Raw genomic sequence first — 23,306 nt, 5'->3', positions numbered from 1 at the left:
CTCTTTCCCCCGGGGCGGCGGGGGCGCTCTAGGGCCGCAGGTTAGAGGGGTCGGATTCCGGGATTTGCAGGATGCGGCACACGGCGCGGATTGGCCGCACCAGCTTCTGGGCCGAGGCCGTGGGTTGCGCCATGGGACGCCGAGACTCCGTGCTGCGCCGCGGGGAGGGCCGGGCCGGGGCTAGGGAGCGGGTGCCCCCGGAGGGAGAGTGGGAGCCGGGCCGGGGGGAACGTGCGCCCCGGGTCGGAAACGGCCGAGTCGGGGGAAAGGCCGAAGGGCCGGGGGAGGGGGTCGTGCCTGGAAGGGGGGCCCGATCCCGGGTCCCAGGAGAGAGGCACCAGAGAGGGCGCAGCACGGCGCAGCGCGGCTAATGGAGGGAGAGCGCGGCGGACAGCGCAGCAAGACCTCTCATCGCCATCGCCAGACGCGCAACTGAGAGTGGGGAAGCTGCTCCGCCGGTTTCCTCCTCCAGCACCCTGCGGGAAACAGGAGCCCGTGATTCGGCGGCCCCGCCTGGGCCTGCCCCCTCCCGGGCCCTGGGGGCTTCCGCCAACGCCCCGGCGATGCCACCGGCTGCGCACGGGGAGAATGAGCCCTTTGTTCCCCCCTCCCCCCCGCGGCACCCGGGCGCCTGCCGAGAGAGGCTCCCCCGGGGCAGGGTGCCAGCTTCCCAGCCGCCCCACCCTCCCGTGGGCCCGGCCCCGGAGCCTGGCAGGCGGGCAGCACCCCCACTATAGGTGCCAAGCCCGGGAACTGGAGCAAAGGGCGGGAGGGGCCGGACCAAGCCATGGTGGGGCGGGGTGCCCCCCGGGGTGCTAGGGCGGGGCGGCTGGGAGGGGGCAGTGCCAGAGCTGGCAGGGGCAGTCGGGTTCTCACGGGTCAGTGATGGGCTCCTGACCCACGCCAGCCGACCCTGTGCCTGCTGGACCACTTGCTTGTGGTCCTTCAGCTCTGGCACATGGGTACACCCCCCGTGGCCCAGGTCTGCCCTACCTCATCCTCACCTGGCCAAGCTGCTCTTCACCATTCTTGACTAAAGCCCCCTTCCAAGTCCCAGTAGCAGGCCCCGTGTCCTGCCTTAGCAGTTCCGGGAGACCTAGGCTCTGGTCTGTCCCTGCTCTATGGGCCTAGGTTTCACCAAGTGTCCAGAGAGGAGGTGGGACCACATGAGCCCCAACACCTGCTCCAGCCTGGTGTTCTGGGGGTCTGCCCTATCCCAGTTCCTAGTGCTTCCAGGCCCAGCACTGGAGAGCAGCCCATGGGAGTGGCTCCTGGGAGGGAGCAGAGAGGAGGAGAGGAAATGGGAAAGCAGGGCACCCTCCACCCGAGGAAGCATCCCGGCTCCTCTGCGGGGGTGGTTCCAGAGCACAGACACAAACAGACAGATTCAAACACACACAGACAGATTCAGACACACATAGAAACCCACACGCCCAACGGGCGCTTCCCTTCCCCTCAGGCCCCCCCCCACCTCTCACCCCACAGCTCCCCTGCCACCCTATGGAAGCCGTCCTTGGCCTGCCTTCACCCGGCCTAGGACAGAGGCAGCACCACCCCACCCACCCCCATCCCAAACAAGGGATGAGCTCTCAGATGCCTCTAGCCTGGTTCGAAGTCACACTAACATCCCTGGAGAGGGGAGCCATGAAGAGCTGGGAGCAAGCCTTCCTCCCAAGAGACAAAGGCAGGAATCCTTTTCCCAGATGGGGAGAAGAGGAGGGGGCCTAAGAAGAGGAGTCCTGAAGGGGCACTGGGCAGGACTTGGGTCATGTTGGCATAGATTCACTCAGCCCCTCCACCTCCCCCCAGAGGCCGCTTCTGTGGCAGGGCAGGCTGGTAGGGGTTGTTTACATGACTAAGTTATTAACACTCCCTTCCTCCCCCAGCTCCCCTGAGGGGTGGCCTGGACCTGAGTGTGCCCAGGAATATGATCATGGAGGGTCTAATGCAGACTGCAATGCCAAGATCCCAAGCCCCAGACCCTCCCCCAGGCTGGCTCCACGGTGCAGATGGGGGGCTGGGGTGTGCCTGTGGTCCCCCATCTGTGTCCTCTGGCAGCCAAAGCTGGTTGGAGAGTCTAGGGGGGAGAAGTCTGGGCCCTTCAGCTTAGGGCCTAGAAGAGGCTGGGAAGGGCAGGGTGGGACTCTGGGTTGTCCTGGGTGCTGAGGGCCTGTCACTGTCATTCCAAAGGAGATGGGGACTGTCCCAGGGGAGTATGACAGACAACTCCCCCCACCTCACCCCCAGTTGCCTTGTCTGCCTTGTTAGGTCACAGTCTCTGGACTAGAACAGGACTCTCAGAATAGGTTCCTGAAATGCCGAGGGGGTTATAGGGAGGTGCGGGGAGAAGGCCCTTTCCACCCTCACCCAGCTCCCCATCTTGCTTCACAGCCCATGCCACCGGCCCACAGAGCCCTTATAGCTGGCTATTCTGTGCCTGAGGACGGAGAAGATCTAAGGAGACACACAAAAGACACAAACACAGAAGGAAAGCCACACACGCGGGGACACAATGCTGAATTTGTGGACAAAGGCAAGCTGACCAGCACCCCCAGATGCGTACTGGCCCACCCCAGGCTCACATAGAGCCCTCAAGAGCACACACACACACATACACACACACACTCTGATACACACATTCATGCTGACAAGCACAGCAGCACTCACGAGCCAGCTGCCCTCACGCTGTCCCCAGAGCCCCTTACCTGGGCAAGCACAGTGCCCCTCGGGTGGAACAGCCCCCTGCCCAGGGGAGGGCAGCAGGCGGGGGCGGGGGAAGGAGCCCCGGAGAGTCAGGCCAAGCTGCCACTAATCCGGGCGGGGAGGGGGGGGGCACCCACGTCAGAGCGGGGACTGCCGGGTGGAGGGCATCTGAGGACATCCCCTCCCACACACGCGGCCGTCTGGGCACCTAGCCCTACTTCCCCAGCCCCTCCATCCTTCAGACAGCTGAGGCTGGCCTCCCCCCACTCTGCCCCCCACCCTTGTGGCAAAGCCTGGACCGGGGGGGGGGGGGGGGCATGGGGGAGGGGGAATACCGGGGAGAATTCCCCCAGGACCTGGGGTGAGGGGGAGAGAGGAAGGGAAGTGTGGAAATGCTTTTGGAGCCAGGAGGAAGCTCTATAGTAGATGCCCCCTCCCCTCATGCCCACCCACCCACATCCCTGACCTAATTCCTCTTCTCAGCCCACACCTCCCCAGTGCCCCATCCTCCCTCCCCCACCCTCCCCTCCCGGCATCTAACCACCCTAGTAGAGAAAGCTACCTCATTCTGCCCCAGGCTCAAGACCTTCTGCCTAGCAACCAGGCTCTGGCCCCCAGGGTTTCCTGAGCAGCAGGCATCATCCTCCTGCCGGCGTTTCTGCCCCCTACCCAGCCATTATCCCTGATGTTTATCAGGGACATGGGGCGAGAGCCTGGGTGCTCTTGTCAACCCCCTTATGGGTGGGGCAGTGCCAGCCCAGACTCCCCAACTCAGCTTGGGCCAGGGCCGTGTTGAAACAAGAGGTTAACTATCTGCAGCCCAAGAGTGGCGGTAAGACTACAGCAGGGGGCCAAGTGCACCTGGAGGCCAGAGGCAGGAAGGGGGACCAGTACATGAAAGGGCCACAGGCTGAGAGGGGCTGAAGAGGCAGGGAGAGGGGGGAGCCGTCTAAGGTCCAAAAGAAGGTGGGGCAGTGCAGAGGCAGGAAAGAGGAGGCCAGGAACTCACGCACCTGGCAACTGGGAGGCAATGGAGGAGACCCTCGAGCAGGCAAGGTGGACTGAGAAGCCAGAGAGTAAGCCCTGGGCACAAACCGAGTGGGACTAGTACCGGGGCCAAGCAGAGGTATATTCTTGCAAGGGGGCTGGCCTAGGTTGTCTCATCTCCCTACTGGGTGCCCAGCATGGAGCCCAGCACATCTGTGCCCTAAGTCAATTGCAGCAGAAGTCCAGCCTTGATCCTACCTGGGCATACTAGTGGATAATAGGTTGAGGGCTATGGGCAGGCCAGAGTTAGGGGGCCCTAGGGCCAGGCCCCCCATGCAGAGGGAAGCAGTGTCGAAGAAGGCAGACGTCTCAGTGATTGTCAGAGGGACAGGGCAGGCTCTGAGGGAAGCCCAGCCCACACCCAAGGCTCTAGTCTCAGGATCACGTGTATGCTTGGCCAGAAATGCCCCAGAACTTGGAATTCTCCTTACTACCCCTTCCCCTCTGGCCTCAGGATGTCTTGGAACCCGTATAACTGCAGCAGCAGCGATTTGGCAAATGTGTGTGTTGTAGAGACCCTGGCATTTTCAAGGTTCTGTGATGGGCACAAAGAGGTTCAGTGCACAAAGATGAAAGCACAGGCCATCCCTGCCCTCAAGGAGCTTATACTCACCTAGTGCCTTTGTTCTTTTACCAGCAAACATTCACTGGGGCCTCTTACATGTCAGGCCCTGTGCTGGGCACTGTGGGGTGACTGTTGGAGTCGGCATATTAACAAATGAGTATGAGGTGCTCTTAGTCCCACCCTGGGGAAGTGGGGGGAAGCTTCACGGAGGAAGTGATGCTGGAGCTCACAAGTCAGAGAATAAGTGGGCCTTCACTGAGCCACACACATACGACGACATTTCACTTTGGCTAAACCACCACTTATTCCAGGCTGGATACAAAAGTGAATAAGTTGCAAGTCTGTTCTTTATGAAGCCACAATGAATTGGGGGAGAAAATAGGATGTGCTCAAGGCAAAAACAGAGAGGTTCGTGTAAGAATAGCTATGGTGTGGTCTGGATGACCAATCAACTCTAAGGAGGCAGGGGGGCGTGCTCACAGAGGGCTTCCTGGGATAGGTGGTGTCTGAGTGAGGTTCACAGGACACATAGGAGGAGGACAGAGAGTTGAGTAGAGGCGGAAGATCATGTCAGGGGGAACGGCATGGAGGTATGAGGCAGTCCGGTTGGATGAGGTGGGGATTACAAAGCAAATCAGGTTTAAGGGAGGCCAGCTGGGGACTGGCACACCCACGCAGCCCACTGTGAGCCCAAGATTGGTGAGCCAGCCAGAGATCAGGAGCTTTAGTAGCTTGAAGAGGAGTTGGCAAGTCAGGGAAGGCTTCTGGGAGAAAGCAGGTCTCAAAGGAAGGCTATGGGGGGCCAGGAAAGAAAGACTGTTCAGAGGGCAGGAGAGTCATACAGCTGGAGCAAAGGCCTGGAGGCTGATGTGGATGCACAGATGAACTTGAGCGCTCTGGAGTCAGAAAAGGCAGGAGCTGCAGAGCAGCCAGGCTAGCAAAGAGGCTGGCGGGGAGGGGGGTGGAGGTGGAGATCTTGGGCCTGAGAAAGTGTCACCATTTCAGCCTAGGGGCCCAAAAGACCCTGCTCCCCACTCAAAGCGCATTCTAGGAATGAGGGCAGGTGAAGCTCCAGCTCCCATGAAAGCTCCCTCAACACCCTTTAACTTCAGGCCTTCCCCTTCCTCTGAGTTTTTGTGTCATTTGCCCGTTCATCACACATTCCTGTTTGCTTCCCCCAGTTCGGGAGTGTGGATCCTGCCATTCCACGTCTACCGCAGCAACTTCTGGGCAAGCTTGCCTCAGGAAACAGGGACACCACCCACAGGCAGCCACGACTGGGGACAAGTTGCTTCACTTCTCCAAGTCTCTGTTTTTTCATCTGTGAAATGGGTCTAACCCCTCCCTTCAGGCTCGTCAGGAGGATTCAAGGAGATCATCCCTATAAAATGCCCAGCACAAGGACAGGCACACAACTACACACACAACTACACACACAACTGCATGTTTGCTACACACTTATCTCCTTCTTGCCTCATTTACTTTAGTCCTGCACAGTGGTTAAGTGCACTGACTCTGGAGCCAGACTGCCTGGTTCAAAGCCTAATTCTGCCACTTATTAGCTGTGTAACCTCAGGCAAATCACTTGCCCTCTCAGTGCCTTGTTTTCCTATTTGTAAAATGGATGTCATAATAATAGTACCTACCTCAGGAGATTGTCATGAAGATCAAGTGAATGTGTTAGGGGCTTAGAGCAGCACCTGCTGGGGAGTCACATTCTAGGTGCTAGCCATTCCTAGACTGCATTCTGAGTATTTGGAAACACGCCTGGTACCTGATAGATGCTCAACAGACTTTCTGAATGAAGAAATGAAGAAATGAGGCAACACCATGATGCAAGGGAATGCCTACATAGGAAGTCATTGAACACCAATACGTGAGGAGCTAAACCACCCCGACCGATTAAGTGCCTTCCCCAAATAAAACCCGGATAATCCCCACACCAAGAGTTAATCCACACTCCTCAGGTCACTCCGGGTTACCACACCATTTCCCTTCTTCCCACCCGCCTCTTTGCTTAATCAAAAGTGGGAAGGAAGAACAGGCATGGGGTGGGCAAGGGGAGCAGCCCTGGGACACTGCATTGAGACCAGCACCCAGGAGCAGGAGCAGGAGAGGGCAAAGCCAGCACTGACTGCCCCAGGGATTAGAGGAGGGGATGGAGTAGAGCGAGCTCTGGCAAAAAGCCTGGGTCTCAGGACAGGGGAGACTCCGTGAAGGGGGCAGACAGGACCAATGACCACAAACAACAGGAAGGAACAGCAGAAAGAGCCATTGGAGGCCAGGCCAGCATTCTGCATCGTCTCTCCAGCCAGCTAGCCAGCCAGCCAGCCAGCGGCCAGGCCCCTGTAGGGCAGGGCTCTGGCCATCCTCCCAACCCCGCCCTCCTTGACCTGGAAGCTAGGGGCAGCCCAGACCTTGGCAACTGCTGCCCTCTCACGGCCACTCCAAAGAGGTGCAATGCTCTCTGCATTATCCTGGGTGTTTACAGGAACTCAATGTCCCCAGAGCTGCCTAGAGACCACCTCAGGCCCATGGAGGAAGTTGGCCTCCCCAGGCCTTGTCTGTTTACAGCTCCAGCTAGTCCCCATGGGATTATTGTGCTGCCCAAGTTCCCTCCACACCTCTGTTCCCACTGGCTTCTACTTCCCATCAAGATCTAACCCCATCTCCTGATTGCAGTCTTCTTAGACTCTGACCCCTCTTAGGGCTGTTCACCTACTCCCTCTGTCCCCCATCTATGTTCTCAGAGGTCTCCAAGAATTTCCTGTGACAGTACTTGACCCATTACAACTATATGTCAATGGCTACCTCCCCCATTAGACTGGGCCCCTCTGGCAGTCTGTCTGTCCCTTGAGCCCCCATCCTAGGCCTGACTGGCCTGTAGAAGGCTGTTTAATAATATGTGCTATGAGGACCATGAGTACAAACCAGGACAAACAGACCACTTTTATGTATTTATTTACCAAAATTTGCATAAACCTGACCTCATTCACCAACATAAAACGTACAACCAGGACACACACACACACACACACACACACACACACACACACACGCCTTGGAGGAAACTGTCAAGTACTTTGAAGGACAGGAAGGAATGAACACAGCTGGGTGGACTTTTGGTTTCATTTGCAGAGGTTTGAGAAGGGCGCTGGTCCCACACACTGGGAAGGTAGAAGGATGAGAAAAACAATAAATAGAATCCTGGGCCCAGCCTGCTTTGGTACATTACAGGTATAGTCCTGTGCATGGCCTGGGCAGCACCCAGCCCTTAGCCAGCAGCAGGAGCCGAGGGGGCAGAGCCTGAGCAGCTGGTGCAGGTAGGTCAGACATGCAGCCAGAGGTCCCCTCCAAACAGTACCCGGTGCTCCACAAGGCAAGAGGTAAGACTGAGCCAGGCTCTGAAGACCCTAGCTGTTCATGTCTGAGGAAATGGTCTTTTTCCTTGTCCGAACCTTCAGTGAGCGCGAGGTGCCCTGCGGGGAGAGGGCAGGCACAACCTGAGAGGTGTAGGCTAAGTACCTGGACAGCCCACCTCCCTTGCGCCTTCCTTGCCACTGACCTCCCGCATGGGTGGCTTCCTCTTGACCACACGCAGGCTCTGGCTGCGGCTCAGAGGCTTCTCTCGGGGCCGGGCAGGTGGCTGGGAGACTGCCTCTGTATCTGACCAACACTCATCCTCAGTGTCGCTGTCCTGCAGGCCCCCTGCCCTATACCCTGTATAGAGGAGAGGGAGGCCAGGGAGGCAAAGCTGGGCATTTCCATAGTCTGAAGGCCCAGGGCCAAGACAGACCTTCTTCTAACCCTTAGGGAAGCCACAGTTTGCATGGAAGAGGCATTCCTTCCGGAACAGCTCTGGATCTCTCTGTCCACTTACCGATGGGCGGCCTGCGGCGAGGTACCTGGTCCTCCAGGTAGAGGGGATCCTGGTAGGCAGGGGCAGAGGCATCAGGGATGGAGCGCAGGTCCTGCATGGAGAAGCTCCGCAGCCTTCCGGCCAGTGCACCCTGACTCTGCAAGTGATGGGGAACCACTGTATCACCTGGAGGAATGGGGCAGGGGATCCTAGTAGGAAGGGGTCTGAGTCAGGGCAGCTACTCAGGAAAATCAAGGGCTGACTGGTGGGTAATCACTGGGGCATAGGCCTCAGAACTAAAAGCAACCCAGTGACCTTCTAGCCCTGTGCCTTTGTGGCACCAACAGGAAACAGGCCCAGAGAGCAGGAGCAATCACTCAGTCATTGTCCCAGCCAAGGAAGTCAACTTCCCGCTCCACGCTCCTGCCAACACCCCACTGTCACCTCTCATCCTGTTCCCTGGCATGGTCAGCTGCTCTCTCTCAGCTCCCTGATAGAGAGCTGGACTTGCCCAAAAGGCACGAGGCTGGGAGGACTGCTGAAGGGCTGGGGCCCAAGGTACCTTGGTGGCAGCCTGTACAGCAGCCGAAGCAGCAATGTTGAGGCCCCGTTTCCCAAAGCTGAGCATCGTCTCATAGCTGCGCTCCTTGGCCTGCACGATGCAGGTGTCAATCTCCTGTAGGGGTCGGGAAGGGGAGAGAGCTCAGGTGGACACCTGAAGACTGAAGTCACTCCTCCTCTGCAGCCCCAGAGAAGCCAGTGCGTGCCATGCCTCCCTGCCCACCCCTGCCTACAGTGCACTAGCAACCACACCAAGAGCAGACGTTCCCATGCTTCAGTGAATGACCACGCTCAGCCTCCTCCCACCATCCCCAACACAACTTCCAGCTGGTGTTTCACACCTTCAAATGCTCATTCACCTGTGCCCCCATTTGATTATCACAGAAGAGGAAGAAGGCTAGGTTCTATCAAGGTCCCACACCTGAAGGGCAGCAGGAGTCAGATTAGAACCCAGGTTTCACCCAGCGTCCTGAACCCCGAGTCCAAGGCTCTTTCCTTCACACCCACCCCTATGTTTCCCTCCCTGGCTCCCCCCGAGGTACCTTCTCATGACGGGATAAGGATGGGTGGACAAACTTTCGGTAAAGCAGGCTGGCCCCTTTGGTGTAAGGCGAGAGCAGCCATAGCACAAAGGCCATCTTGATCTCATAGTAGAAAGGGAACCTGTCAGAGCACAGCGGGAGTAAGGTCAGCCAGGGAGCTGGGCCAAGAGTGGGCCATCATCTCCCCACAGCCCACAGACCCCCTGCATGCATACCAGGAAATAAAGATGTCTGTGAAGGTTTCCACTGCCATGAACAGTGCAAAGACTATCCAGTACATCATCCACCGCACCTGGGGGTGGGGGTGGGGGTGTCAGAGGCCAACAGCTGAGCCTGCAGAGCCAACTCCCCTGTCCCAGGCTGACCCAGAGATTCCAGAGAGCCTGTCCTACTGCATTCTCCTGGCACCTGGCTGGCCCTAGAGAGGTGTCTCTGAGAAACTGCCACTCATTCCTGTACCCACCCCCAAGAAGCTTCACCCACAAGATTCTGCACAGGCACCCCCATAGCCTGCCCTCCAACCACACCCACTCTACACGCACCTGCTTATGCTCCTGGAGGAAGGGGAGGCCAGGTCAGACCGTCCCCACCTTGCCAAGGCCTACCATACCCCCCAAGGTTGACTGTCATCCCATCCAACCTGAACCAAGCTCTCCTGCCCACAGCCACACTCACATATTCACGTATGTTTTTGGTCTTCACAGCCTTGTAGGAAGCATAAGCTGGATACAGCATCCCAAACACCAGCCTAGAAAACAGAGGGGGAGTATGAGGGGCATCATGCCGTCCCCCCCCCCCCCCACACACACCAGGTGGCCACTTCCCTGAAAGATGTGAAGTAGCAAGGGCCTACCCTGTTCTTCTTGCTTGGCTTGCACAACCTGTGCCTGAGTCAGTGCCCTGGAGGCCACCTCCCCACCCTGCTGTTTACAAACAGTCCAAGCCTGCCCAAGCCTGCACCAGTGGCCTATGGGTGCATTATTGAGCGGGAGCACACACGGCAGGTAGGTGGGAAGCAGGCTTCTGAGCTGGTGAGAGGGCCAGGCTGTCCCCTCCCATGGACACGCAATCAGGGCCACCAGACCTGGCACTGCCAGGCTGCAGACAGGGATCTTGGAGCCAGGTGCTGGAGTACTGAAAGGTAGGACAGAGTGGGGAGGCTGAGGCCAGGGTGGTGAGTCATGTGACTGCTCAGACAGGAAGCAGGCACCTGAAATCTCCGCCCACAACGTGCCACAACACCTTGTTTGCCAAGGGGCTGCAGGCTGGTGTGAGGTCCTCTGTCCCACACTCCTGTCTGCAGTGTATGTGACTGCGGGGGGCGGGGGAGAGGGCGGTCGCCATGAGCCAAGAAGGCTTTGGGGGTAGAGTACAAGCACGGGTGCCCGATGCCACGCGGTAGGCCCGAAGGTCCGTTAACCCTTGCGGGCACTAAAAGCCCCTTTCCCACCAGATGTTCCCATCTTCCACCTCAAGGGCGGCCTGGCACCTGGAGGTAGAGGGGGTATGAAAGCGGCCATACTCACACTACCAGGCGACAGATCATCCAGGACACCATCCCGCAGCCTCAGGACGAAGGGAGAACCCCTACAAGATGCCTAGAGGGACGCTCACGCAGGGCTGGGATGGGGTAATCAGCGGAAGGGCGAGAACCAGAGGGGCGCTCCGGCTGCCCCTTGGCAGAGGCGGAGCCGGCCGCCCCCTAAATCTGCAGTGCGGGGAGCCTGAAGAATGGGGAGACCCGTGGGCTGAGGCGAGGAGGCCGGGGCTCGGAGAAACCGACTAGGGAGCCGGTAAGGGCGGGCGCGCTCTGCCGCCTCGCCGCGCTGCCGGGCAGTTACGGCTCCCACCCGCACTTCCTGCTGCGGAGAACCAGCTGTTCGACTCTCCCCGCGGCGCTGCTGCGTCCCAGACAGCGGGTTGCGGTCAAGGCCTTCGTTCGTTCGGGTCCCCGAGGTCTCAGAGCGCTGGGCCACCGGCTCCGGCCTCGGGGCGGAGTTTGCAACTCACTTGAAAGTTGCACGGAACTGGGTTCTGCCCAACCCCAGGTCTCCGGCGCTCGGCGCAGGCGCAGTGCGGCCCCGGAGAGGGCGGGACGAGGTCAGGGAGGCCAGGGGCCTGCCCCTTAAAGGGGCGATGCACCTCCTACTTGTGGATGGGGTCCATAGGTTGAGTAGCAGCCCTGATTGCAAAGATTAGAGGGTGGGAAACAGCGACAAAAAGGTGGGGAGGAGGAAAAGAAGGAAATTTGGATTCCAGAGTTTTCTCAGAAAACCGGCTTCCTCCTTTTGCCTTGTCTTTCCTTTCTGTAAAATGAGAAAGGGCATGGGATGGATGCAGGACCCCGCTTCCAGGTTCACGCACACTTGGAAGGAGGCTAGGCCTGGACAAATCCAGGTCTTGCACCACTGGGCCAGGAGATGCGTGAGTGCCTCAAAGACGCTGAGTTGACCTAGAGCGAAAGCGGGAGGAAGTAGGGAGAGGGGATCTGAGGGGCTCAACATCCCCATGAGATTCACCCTGAAGAGTGGGCTTCAGGAGTTGACGTCTCTCAGAGTTACCTCTCCAGAGCCCACATATCTGGGTGGGCTGACCATGATGATTTGAGAGATTCTCCGCAGAGCCCTGAGCACCCACACTCCCCATGCCTTCTTCACCAGAAATTTGAAATTCCACCTATTCCTGGGAGTCAAGAACACAAATATCCCTAAGAGCTTAATCATATCAACAATTGCCACTTTGTAGCAAGTTTTTGTATGCAGGGTCTTGACCTTTACAAAGATCCCTTTTTTACCATTTAGGAAATACATTCCCTCTGGGATGAAAAGTAACTTCACCTGGTGGTATTTATTGCTGGATGATAATGCTTGGCTTATCAAGTCTTCTGAGCTCCAGCCTGGAAGGGGACAGGGAACTCAGAAGCTCCTCTGGGGGGAGGTGCATATGGGGAAGAAGGTGGGAGTTCAAAAGAGAAGGCAAAAGTTGTTGCCTCTAGAACTTTGTATATAGGATTGCACTCCTTGTTCCTCTTTTGCGTAGCACTCCATTCCTCCCTCGGGCAATGGGGACCTTGCCTCCCCCACCTAGACCCTGTGCCACCTCCCCTCTGCTTCATAGGGCTGGTGTGAAGGAGACAGCAGAGTTCCCCAGAGCCATGGAGGTGGGCAACTTTGGCAGTTATTACTTTTTATTAGAGCTATAGTTAACACCCACCACCTATGGAAAGGATGGAACAGGTAATGACTGGGACCAGGGAAAGGAGGCTTCCTGGGAATAAATAAACTCGTGGTAATTATATTCTTTTAATTACTATCATCAATTTTATTGGTGTTGCTGGGTGTGAGAGCTAGCAGTGAAACTGACCCACAGGAGAAACTCCCCTGAGGCCTGCTCTTCCCATCTAACCACCCCCTCACCCTGGGCCTTGCTCCCACCCTATGTTGGAAGAACAAGAGACACCACAGGCTAGGATCCCACCATCTATCTCTAGGCACAGACATTGTGATCGAGGTGAAAGTTGAGGTTCATCAAGGAGACACATCCTTGTGTCCTTGGAGCAGAAGGATGTGACTGACTTAATAGGGGGCCAGCTCAGAAGGAACAAGGAGGTTGCGGAAGGGGGAGGGGACATCCATTCCTCTGGAGGAAAGGGTACTAGGCTGACTGTGTGCATGTGTGCCTTGGGTCCTTTGGTACCTGCTACAGAACCACCTCCTTCCCAGCTGCCTTCCAGAGTCACCTGCCCTGACCTCAGCATCTACCCCTACTTGCTGGCAAAGACCTCCCCTGTACCTATTTGAAGGCTACCCAGCCGGGAAGGTCTCTCACATGGAGACTCCTGGTCCTGATGACTGTGCTTAGGAAATCTAAGGGACATCAGAGGTTTGCTCCTGAGAGCAGGACTCAGCATGGAGGGGCGTGTGGCTGGCAGCTGAGGGGTATCATTCTTCTTGGCTTTGGCAGAGTGAGTGGACTCTGCCTCTCACGGCCTTTGGTCATGAGATGTTGACACAGTCACCCAGCTACACTGGGTTGCTGAGCAACTCTCTGGACACACAGTTGAACCCCCAGGGCAGGTGACCAGGCAGGCATATAGCAGAAAGCTGGGCATTTGGGGAGAGAAGTGTCTCCCACCCCTAGAAGGAGTCCTGGGGGGAAGTGACAGAATGATGTTTATCTTCCTACTGGGCAACAGAGTGCCAACGTGTCTGAGAGACTCAACCCACTTTCCCTGGCAACTTCTCCCTGGCACAATATGAGGGTCCATTGCCCATTTGAAAAAGCAGAACAGGAATTCCCAGGACAGTATGGCTGTGGGGCCTGAGGGGCACCTGCTAAGCCAAGAACACATGAATGTGGTTTGAAGAGGTGGAAACCCAGACATGTCACCTATGAGACTCCACTTTGAGGACTGGTCAGGGGCAGGCTTGGCTGGGCATCTGAGGCTACAGGTGAGACATAAGGCACAGGGGCTCTGAGACTGATGGCTAAGGAACCCTCAGCCACAGACGGCAGTTCTCCCCAAAGATCAACCTTCTCTCCCACCAAACACTCTTCTCTGAGCCACCTCTGTATCTCATATGGTCCTAAAGACCAATACAAATCATAATTCTGTGACAGACACACTATTCCAAGGGTCTTTCATATATTAATGTATTGTATATTTAATGCATTTACATTTCACACTAACCCTGTCAGGTATGTATCTCGATTATCCACCTTTCATAGATGAGAAAACTGAGATATAAATAGGCTAAGTAACAGGGTTGAGGCCACCACTGCTAGTAAGTGGCAGAATCAAGAACTGACAGTGTACATTTTATTATCTACAGAGGGAGAAACCAAAGGCCAGGGAAATCAGTCAACTTGCTTGAAATCTCACACATAGGGCAGGGCTGGCAGCAATGGGGGAAGGGGAGAGGAGAGGAGAGGGACTGCTGAGCTTGTCTTTGGCTATGTTGGTTGGAGTTGACCTCACAGAGGGACAGACTCCAATCTCAGTGGGCCCCGAGACTGTGATCTCCAGGAAGAAACAGCTGGGTCATGAGTCAGCCACAGGTGGTAGAGACTAGTCACACTTTCTCTGCACCTGACTATCATCACCATGAACTCCTGACTCCAGGACCAGCTGACCTTGGGGTGCCCACTCGCTCCTCCAAGGAAAGAGAACATGGAAGAAGGGAGTCTGAACACTAATGCTGCCCCCACCCCCCCCCCTCCCCACGCCTCCGTGAACAGCAGGGACAGAGAGCACAGCCCTGGCTCTGTTCTCAGTGAAACAGCTACCACCAAAGCCACTGGACACCTGAGAGCCAGCAATGGGGTAGGAAATTTTTATTTGCAGCAGTGAGTCGTAACACTGCTCCCAAGTGCCCCTGGGCATCTTGCCACCAGTACGCCCTCACACAGCCTGGGCACAGGGACGTTTCCCCACCCTGTGCCTTCTCCACTGGCCTCCAGCTCAGAACTACCTATTCCCAGCATACAGCAGAGGGCAGCAGAAGCTTGACTCCCAGGTGCTACTCCCACAGGACCCTCACCCCCTCCACCACTCAGCTTGCTTTAGAAGGCAATGCACCTGGGGCCTGTCTCTGTGGACTAGAGAGGTCCCAAGATCCCCCAAGATGCTCTCTAGCCCTGCTCTACTCTTGGCACCCACCCAGTTGGCTCATGTTTGCAGAGTCCCTGGCTCGGCCAGCTCTTGGACCCACCTAAAGGAGCCTACACAGCTCAAGGTCCAATCCCAAAGGTGGGGCTGAACGACAGGGTGGTCTGAGGCTTCGGCAGCTATAGTAAAGAAAAGCTGGAAGTCTTTTATCTGGGTGGTCTCCTGTCCACAGGTGAGCGGCATTCAGGATCAGAGCAGGAAACTCCAGTAAGAACAGAGAGCCCTAAGAAGAAGTCAGGGTCTGCTGTTGTTATTGCTTTGGGCAGAGGGGCTTTGCCCCCAGAAGATCAAGCTGGTGTCCAGAGGCTGGCACCACCATTCCCATCCTTATCAGCTACAGGGTGGGCACACCAGGGATGAGCAGAGGAGGGTGGGTACTGTGTGTCTTCTCCAAGAAGAGAGGCAAGGTGATGAAAGAGAGCCTCTTTAGGCAGCACTGAACCTGCATGTGTGCACACAGAAATGGGAGTGTCAGCAGGTGTGTGTGCGTGTGTCCACGTGTGCATGCAGAAGTACAGCATGGGTGAGTGAGCCCAGCAGTGTGAAGGATGTGGCTGTGGGCTGCAGGGCAAAGCACAAGTAGGTAAACAGACACCTGGAGCACCAACAGGAGAAACTGCGGAGTAGGAAGAATAAGCTGAAAAACAAGAGAGGGGGTGGCCCTGCCCTTCCTTCCCGTACTCCTTCCCTGGGGCCGGAGCACAGGGAAAGCAGCAGACCAAGGGGGGGCCTTCAGGTAGGGTGTGGGGCCGACAAGTGTCCACATATGAGAGGGCACAGGGTTGCTGGGTTGCCTGGTGCGTATACAAGTCTTCATGCTGATTACAACTATGACAAGTGGCTCTCCTGGGCCAGTCCACAGTGTGGCCCATGTTCATGGGGGGTGCGGAGGGTGTATGTGAGGGCATGTACACAGGTTGGCTACATGTGTCTTCACATGGGCACACATGCTGCTCACACAGAGACTTCTGTTCAGCCTCGAGTGGCTGCCTGAGGAACACAGAGGCCTCGGCACCCCTCTAGGCACTGAGATCCACCACTATGTGTCGGTACACGAGCGTCTGTCCCTTGAAGCTAGGGGCCAGGAGCAGCTGAGCATCCCCAGCAGGCATGTAGCAGAAGGCCCGAGGGGCCTGCACAGCCAGCTCCTGGAACCGCACAAACTTTTGGCGCCCCTCATCCCATTGGTAGATCTGCGTGAAGGAGAAGTCGCTGCCCAGCGCCAGGTAGCGGCGGCCACCCACGAGGAAGGGCTGCATGGCCAGCGAGCCCCTGGAGGGCAGGGCCTGCACTTCAGAGAAGCGGGTGCCCTCCCAGCGCAGGATCTTGGAGTCACCGATGTAGCGGCTGAGACACAGGTAGCTGTCGCGCCCAGCACGGAAGTGTTTCACAGCCTGGGCATCAGGCACCTGGGTCACCTCACCCTGGGCCACAAACTGCTTCTGGGTGCGGCTCCACTGATAGATGACAGGTGCCTGGGAGCTACTAGACACAATCAACCGTGGCTTGCCCTCGCCATCTACAAACTCCAGGTCAGTGTCACGGTGCCAGGCATGCAGGGCCTGGTGGGAGTAGAAGCCATTCTGGTGCCAGCGGTAGAGGCTGGTGGCACCCGCCTTGGAGCTGTCGGCCACGGCAAAGTACCAGTCGCCGTCAATGCGGAAAGCTTCCAGGTCGTTGGGCTTGCGCACACGCTGTGGGTCGATATCCTGCAGCTTGGTGAAGCGTGTGGTGTTGGGGTCCCAGTGGTAAATGTAAGATCCACCGAACAGCTGGGCCACAACCACGTACAGCTGGCTGTCTACCACCATTGGCTTGCAGTGCACTGCAGAGGGGGCTGCCAGGGTGGAGGGAAGCAGGGTGAAGGCAGTGTCAGGCAGCCGCGGGCCCCCAGCCCACGCCATGCCCTCGGCAAAGGGGGTCAGTTCCCTCCAGCCCTGGGCCAGAACTAAGGCTCTCCCCTAGAGCATCCCTCCCCCTGATGCCCACCCACTTTTCACAGCTAATAATCTGTCTCAGCATCATGCTCCCTCCGCCCTTGCTCCCAGAGTTTAAATATAAGCTGACACTAAGCACAAAATAGGTATCCCTAGCTATTGACCCGTTGTTTATCCATAATGTCATTATTGAACTTTTATTGTGTGAAGTCACTGTGCTAAGTGTGAACACAGTTCCTCAATTAATCACTCCGAAGTGGAATCTATTATTTTGCCCAGAAGCAGGCTCAGAGTCTAAGTGACTTGCCCAAAGCTACCTGACTGGCCAGATGCCAGGCAGGGGAAGGAGGAAGAGTCTGTGCCTGTCCACAGCCTGGTGATAGAGCCAAGGTATACAAAATGACAGCTTGATGTTTGGATAGTTGTGTATGAAAATGCATTCTCCTAAGAACTCCTACTTTTGAAAGGGCCTTAATGTATGAGGACGTCCACACAAATGTATTTGTCAACAACCAGACAGATCTGACCCCTTCTCAGGCACCCAAAGCACATGGGGCCACACTCTTTACCTATCTTAGTGTCCCCAGTCATCTCCTCTCCACCTCTCCCCTCTCCTTCCCCCCCCTTCTCCTTTCCTCTCCTCTCTTCCTTCCCAGTGCTGTTTCACCCATCCTCCTCCTCCCCTCCTCTCTCCCCAAGAAAGCTCATGCTGAGCCCCAGGCTCTGGCAGTCACCCCCAAATCCCTTCCACAGCCTTGGTGCACCTGTGTAGATACTGATGATTCCCCCAGCACCCGAGCTGCAGCTCAGACCCTCCCTGCCCACACACCCAAAAGCACCTCAAACTCCAGCTGGCCATTACTGAGCAGATATGTGCCCCCAAACCTGGTCCTCTTCTCCCTCTGTGTTCTCAGCTTCAGTTTGTGGCTTCACCCAGTCCCCCCAACCAGAAACCTAGAGCCATCCCCAACACCTCCCTGTCTTTCAGTCACCCACAACTAATGAGTCCTGAGTCCTGTCAATCCTCCCTTCTGCTTTCTAATATAGTTTGTGTAGGATTGCTGTTATTTTTTTTTCCATAAATGTGTTATAGAATTTATCAGGGAGACCATCTGGCCCTGGAGTCTCCTTTTGGGGGAAGTTTTTGTTTTGTTTTGCTTTTGTTTTAATAAGGACTTTAAGTTCTTTTAGAGATACAGGGCAATTTAAATTTTCTGTTTCATCTTGTGTCAGTTCGCTCCTCCTTTCTAAATCTATCTCTCCACCCCACTACTATTGCCCCAGTCCAGGTTCCAGCAGATCCCCCTAATAGTGTGCCCACATGACTTGGCCCATGCCAAGCCACTCTTCATGCCGCATACAGAGAGAGTGTTCTAAAATACAGGTTGGATTGGTTCACACACTCTGCTCAAAACCTGTCCATGACCTGGTCCTCATGTCTTTTGGGTTTCATCTGCCTCTCTCCACTTTGAACCATATGGTGCGGTCAAATGAGCTGCTTATGGTTTACACATGTGCACATTCATACACTAAGCTGTTGCACTCCTTCTTGAATTTGCTCATGTCGTTCTCTCTGCCAGAATATACTTTCCACATTTTTTCTCTGAGCTAGGTATCCCCTCAGCCTTCTAGATTCAGCTCAAATTCAGTGGATCCCAAACTGAGCTCACTAGCCACTCCCATCTCCTCTTTGGTTTACAGGCCCCACCCAGTTACTTAAGCCAGGCTCTTAGGCATCACCTCTGACTTGTCCTTCACCCTCACCTTCAAGACTCAGCTCAGGTGTCTGCTCCACTAGGAAGCCTTCCTTGATTGTCCAGGGTACACCTCTCCTTTGCGGTCCCAGAGCATCATGTACATATCTCCCCCCTCACACCCATCTATTACATGAATGTTATCTGTGTACATGTTGGCCTCTCCCCCAAAGACTGGAAAGTTATTATGGGCAGAGACCATGTCTCATCTATCTCTCTACCTATAGGAACCCACTGGAGAGGAACAATTAAGACCATCCCCACCCCAACCCCTTAAAGTGGGGCCAGCACAGCCAGACTGGGGCAGGTACCTGGTATTCTATCATAATCTCGAAGCTGCCGTTCAACATAGTCCCACTTGAGGACGGTGCAAGCGCTGGCACCTGGCTGGGCCAGAGCCAAATAGAGGTCACTGGAGTAAAGGAAGGGCTCAGCTGATACTGCTGGGAAGGGCAGGGTCTGGTACAGCACAAAATCTGCAGGGTCAAGAAGTGAGGGGTGGGGTGAAGAAGGGTAAGAGCTTGTTGGGTGATTAGGTTGCTGGATTGCAAGGCCAATGTTGGGGGTGGTTCTGGCAGTGCCTGTGGGGCTGCCCTGGGGAGGTCTGCTGGGGGCATCTCCTACCTGTGGTGATGCAGTCGAACTCCCGCAGCGGCAAATCCTGCACCTTGTGCTCTTGGAAGCGGGGCGGGCTGGCGCAATAGATGGGAGCCACCGTGGTGTTGGTGTGCACCAGCCACTCCACCAGCCACTTCACTTTGCAGTCACAGTTGAGTGAGTTGCCCCGCAAGTCCCTGGATCATGAGGGTGACGGAGGGAATATAGAGAGGAACAGGATCCCAGCTGTTCTGCCCACCCAGGCTCTCTAGGTTTTTAGAAGTAGGTATAATCAAGGCCACTGCTGGTTGCTCACATGGCATCTTTGCACAGATTAGAGAAAGGTTCCCCTGGGGGTAGGTACACCCCTGTGGAGACATGCTTGGCCAGTGGAGTGGGAGCTGAGTTTTAGTCCCTACTTGCCTCCTAGGTCAGGGGCCTTTTGCAGTGTAGAACCTGCACAACTATGTTACATCTCAGTTCCTCCAGACCTTCCACAATCCTGGGTTGGTTTTCTTCTTGTGTAAGTACTGATTGATTGTGGCTATGCTCTAGGACTTCAGTGAAGGTTCAAATCAAACATAGATTTAAAAAGCACGTGTTTGGGGGCACCTGGATGGCTCAGTGGGTTAAGCACCTGACTCTTGGTTTCGGCTCAGGTCGTGGTCTCATGGTTCATGGGATTGAGACCCGCTGACATCATGGAGCCTGCTTAGGATTCTCTCTCTCCCTCGCTCTCTGCCCCTCCCCCCCTCAAAATAAATAAATAAACTTAAAAAAAAAACATATACACATAGTGTCTCGTGTGTATCAACACAGCCTTCCGGGAGGCATCTCCAAACCCAAGCCCTCCCAGCCTCTCAAGACCTTATGATCTTCCCAATTCTGGTTCCCACACCGCTCCCTCCAGGGATGCGCCCCTCTGTGGCATTGTTAAAAGAATTAGGGCTCAGCCTTACAAGTCACTCAGGATGTCCAAGGGCCGAAAGATGTCTCTAGGCAGTGTCTGCAGATTATTGTTGGCCAGCGATCTGCAAGAGAGACCCTGAGTCACCTGAAGATTGTGGCTAAGGCCATAGGCCACAGGAGATGAAGGGCTTTGGTCTGGTGTGCTTATGTACATGATGTACTCACAGGTGTGTCAAAGACTTGAGTCCTCTGAAGGTAAACTTGGATAGTGCCCAGATGTCATTGTTCTCAATGAAGCTGAGAAAATGAGAACTTGTCTTAGATGCCACTCAGCATCCCAGACCCCCAACCAGCTATTTCCCTCTGCTCCATCTAGATTTCTGCCCATGGTCCTAAGCCAGGCTTCCATTCTGATTCTGGAGACATTAAGCCTGTGGTGACAGGGCATCCAGGCAGGATGGTTTAGGCAGAGGGATGGATGAAATGACCCTCTGCTCGGGTCCTGCGGTCAGAGGATCCAAGGGCTCTCCACTCCCCCCATCTTCCCCTAGCCTTCCTCATTTACCCTCCCCTCTCAGCCCACCCAGGTCCCAGCTCCCTCCTCCCTTCTAGTTCCCATTTCCCAGTTCCTTGCCACACACAGGTACTGCAGGTGCGACAGTCCTGTGAAGGCATTGTCTCCAATCAGAGTAAACTTGTTGGAGTTGAGCAACCTGGAGAGACAGAGGGAGAATTAGAGCTTCCAAGCCTGTGCCCGCTGTGCCAGCCCCCAGCCTGTTGCCTCACCCTGGGGATTCCTCACAGACTGGCTGCCCTGCCACTCCACCTTGGGACCCCAGCCCCAGCCGGGAGCCCCAGAGAAGCCCAGCAGCAAGACTAGCCAGGAACCCGTTCTGGTCCCAGAATCTTCTTCAAGGGTAGAAACAGCCAGGGGCAGATCTCTCCGGTCAAGCTGGGTCCTTCCCCACTGCATCATTCCTGTCTCCATCACCACTCTCTGCCTCCTACCCTCACCCCAGCTCACTCTGTCCCTTTCAGACTGGTGGTGAGTTTGAGGATAACCCACAGTGAAAAGGAGTTGGGGTAACTCACAAGCACCCTTTCCTGCAACTGACTCTCCAAACAGAAACATTCCCTATTATAATTCCACACCCTCTCCTCCCTCCCTTTCAACCCCCAACTCTTCCTTCAAATCCTGGTGTCAGTGGTCTCTATGATGACCCTTCTCCCTGCAGTGTCCATCCTACGGCACCAGCCCAAGTTACTGACCCCAGTTCTTTTGGGTCTCCAGAGGAGGCAAGTCCATTCCTAATTGGGCCCTAAATATCCACTCTTGGCTTTTGCATGCAACCCCCAACTTCCTTCTCCCCACTGCGGCTCCCTTCACCCTTCCTGAGTCTATGCTGCTGCACCTTTTGTGGCTATCCCATCCAGTAAAAGTAAGGGACACCTGTATGTTAATCTCCAATGGCTATCTTCATTTGCTCTCCTCCCCCCAGTCCAGGGTCTGCCCCCTTCCACTGCCCCACCCCCTACCCGCCCTTCCTCAAGGCCCTGTCCATACAGGAACTGCAGCAGTGGCAGGTGGGAAAACGCTCCATCCTGGATCTCCGAGAAGGCAGCATTCACCAGCGTCCTGCAGGGGACACCTGAGTCAGTACTGTGGGGACTTTGCAGGGACTGGGGGGGTGGGGGTGGGAGGGGCGGGGTTCACAAGGTGAACAGGGCAATTGTTCTGTGCACACTTGCCCTGGAAACCACTCATTTCACCAGCCTGGGCCACCCACCTAGGGCTGTCTTTCTCTTCTCCTCATAAACTCATTGCCTTCCGTCTCACTATCCTCCCCTACTGCCTCCCTCAGCACCAGTGGCCCCAGGCTCAGCTTCCCCTTCAGCCAAAAGAAGGTTCCATCACCCACACCCTCAAGATCATCCAAACACCCACAGTGTGCTGGGTGCTGTGGAGGGATGGGGCACTGGGATGGCGGTGGGGATTAGCACCCTGCTTTCAAGGACCACACAGCTCATCTAGTCCCTGAGGCCACTTAACTGCAAGTGACAGGCTGGCTGGCCCAGTGCCAGAGTGGATGGGAGACCAGCGGCAGGCGTCTGTCCCCAGACAGGGCACTGTGTGGGTATATCCCACTTCTATCCCTTCCCCTGATTCCACCCTCCCTCCCCCCACAAAAAGCCTTTCTGCCCTTGGTGTGACATCACAGGCAGGAGCCCACATGCTCTTGTAAACAACCCCTCCCCCCATGTTCAGAGCCCTGCACACAGTAGGTCTCATTGATGCTGCCGGTGGTGATGATTCATTCTTGGCCATAAACTCCTGTTTTCCCCAGCCATGGCTGCTGAGCCTGCATGACTACAGAACTCCCTACCTGGAGGATGCCTTGAATCTCCAGTCCTGAGGACCCCTGGAGTCTTCCTGCTCCCCACGCTTTGTAGACAGGGGAGCAAGGGTTTTCCCATCCACTCCCAGAGAGGCTCTTGCCTTCCTCCCTCTCTCTGCTCCCCCACCTCAGAAGCCAGGGCACTCACAGAGAGATGACCTCGGAGGGCAGGTTCCTGGGCACTGCCTTAGAGTCCACGCAGAAGGCGGTGTCCCTGGTGCAGGAGCAGCTAGGCGGGCAGGGGGGCGTCTTGGGGGGCCTCTTGGCACTGACTTGCAGCATCAGGCAGAAGCCGAGCATGGACAGCGCCAGCAGCCGGAGCCCGGAGCCCCGCCTGGCCCGCAGCCCCGCCATGCTGACTGCAAGCAAGCTCTCCCTCGGGTCACCGGCCGCAGCCCCGGCCCCGCGGCTCTCCGCCACCCAGCGCGAGCTGGCACCTCCCGGCCACTGCCGCCAGCAGCCGCTGCCGCAGCTAGGGGCCCGGCTGCCCGCTGCGGAGAGCCGAGTCCTCCAGCCCTCGGCCGCGGGCTCCGTCCCCTCCCCTGCTCGTTCTCGCGAGCCGGCTGGGAGAGCTGCGCGGGCCCGGAGCCGAGCGAGGGCTGACCGACGGGGGCGGGCGCGGACTGCGGCGGGGGCGCGCGCAGGGCCGAGGGGGGCGGGGAGCGGGGCGGCGGGGGGACGGCGGGGGGAGTCCCAGGCTGGGAGTAGCCAAAGAAAGAAGTGGTTGGGGCTCTGGCCGCTGTATACACTACCAGCGGACTCTGGGGC

The 23,306-nt window shown here is 56.6% G+C and overlaps 3 protein-coding genes and 1 pseudogene across 4 annotated transcripts; all 4 read right to left on the bottom strand.

Annotated features, from left to right (window-relative positions):
• Positions 1-28: 28 nt before the first annotated feature.
• On the bottom strand, positions 29-133 carry HRURF (HR upstream open reading frame). Its single transcript, XM_086703503.1, has one exon. The coding sequence runs from the start codon at positions 131-133 to the stop codon at positions 29-31; it is 105 nt and encodes a 34-aa protein (XP_086559629.1).
• A 7,450-nt stretch (positions 134-7,583) lies between these two features.
• REEP4 (receptor accessory protein 4) lies at positions 7,584-11,335 on the bottom strand. 2 transcript variants are annotated; one of them, XM_025932956.2, is made up of 8 exons: positions 10,804-11,335; positions 9,953-10,025; positions 9,493-9,569; positions 9,278-9,398; positions 8,737-8,850; positions 8,196-8,331; positions 7,881-8,035; positions 7,584-7,794 (listed from the first exon to the last, which is right to left on the bottom strand). In XM_025932956.2, the coding sequence occupies exons 1-8, from the start codon at positions 10,833-10,835 to the stop codon at positions 7,729-7,731; spliced, it is 774 nt and encodes a 257-aa protein (XP_025788741.1). In that variant the 5' UTR covers positions 10,836-11,335; the 3' UTR covers positions 7,584-7,728. The 2 variants fall into 2 exon arrangements, with proteins under 2 accessions (XP_025788741.1, XP_086559616.1); XM_086703490.1 differs by lacking the exon at positions 10,804-11,335 and adding an exon at positions 10,131-10,790.
• A 3,261-nt stretch (positions 11,336-14,596) lies between these two features.
• On the bottom strand, positions 14,597-15,961 carry LOC147581574 (uncharacterized; annotated as a pseudogene).
• LGI3 (leucine rich repeat LGI family member 3) lies at positions 14,597-23,099 on the bottom strand. The gene is made up of 8 exons (XM_086703488.1): positions 22,687-23,099; positions 21,707-21,778; positions 20,784-20,855; positions 20,368-20,439; positions 20,193-20,264; positions 19,261-19,430; positions 18,948-19,112; positions 14,597-16,782 (listed from the first exon to the last, which is right to left on the bottom strand). The coding sequence occupies exons 1-8, from the start codon at positions 22,890-22,892 to the stop codon at positions 15,965-15,967; spliced, it is 1,647 nt and encodes a 548-aa protein (XP_086559614.1). The 5' UTR covers positions 22,893-23,099; the 3' UTR covers positions 14,597-15,964.
• Positions 23,100-23,306: the final 207 nt, after the last annotated feature.

The sequence above is a fragment of the Puma concolor genome, chromosome B1 (assembly GCF_028749965.1).
Source record: "Puma concolor isolate L17-30 chromosome B1, mPumCon1.1.hap2, whole genome shotgun sequence".
NCBI lineage: Eukaryota > Metazoa > Chordata > Mammalia > Carnivora > Felidae > Puma > Puma concolor.
This window is presented reverse-complemented; position numbering and strand designations above follow the sequence as displayed.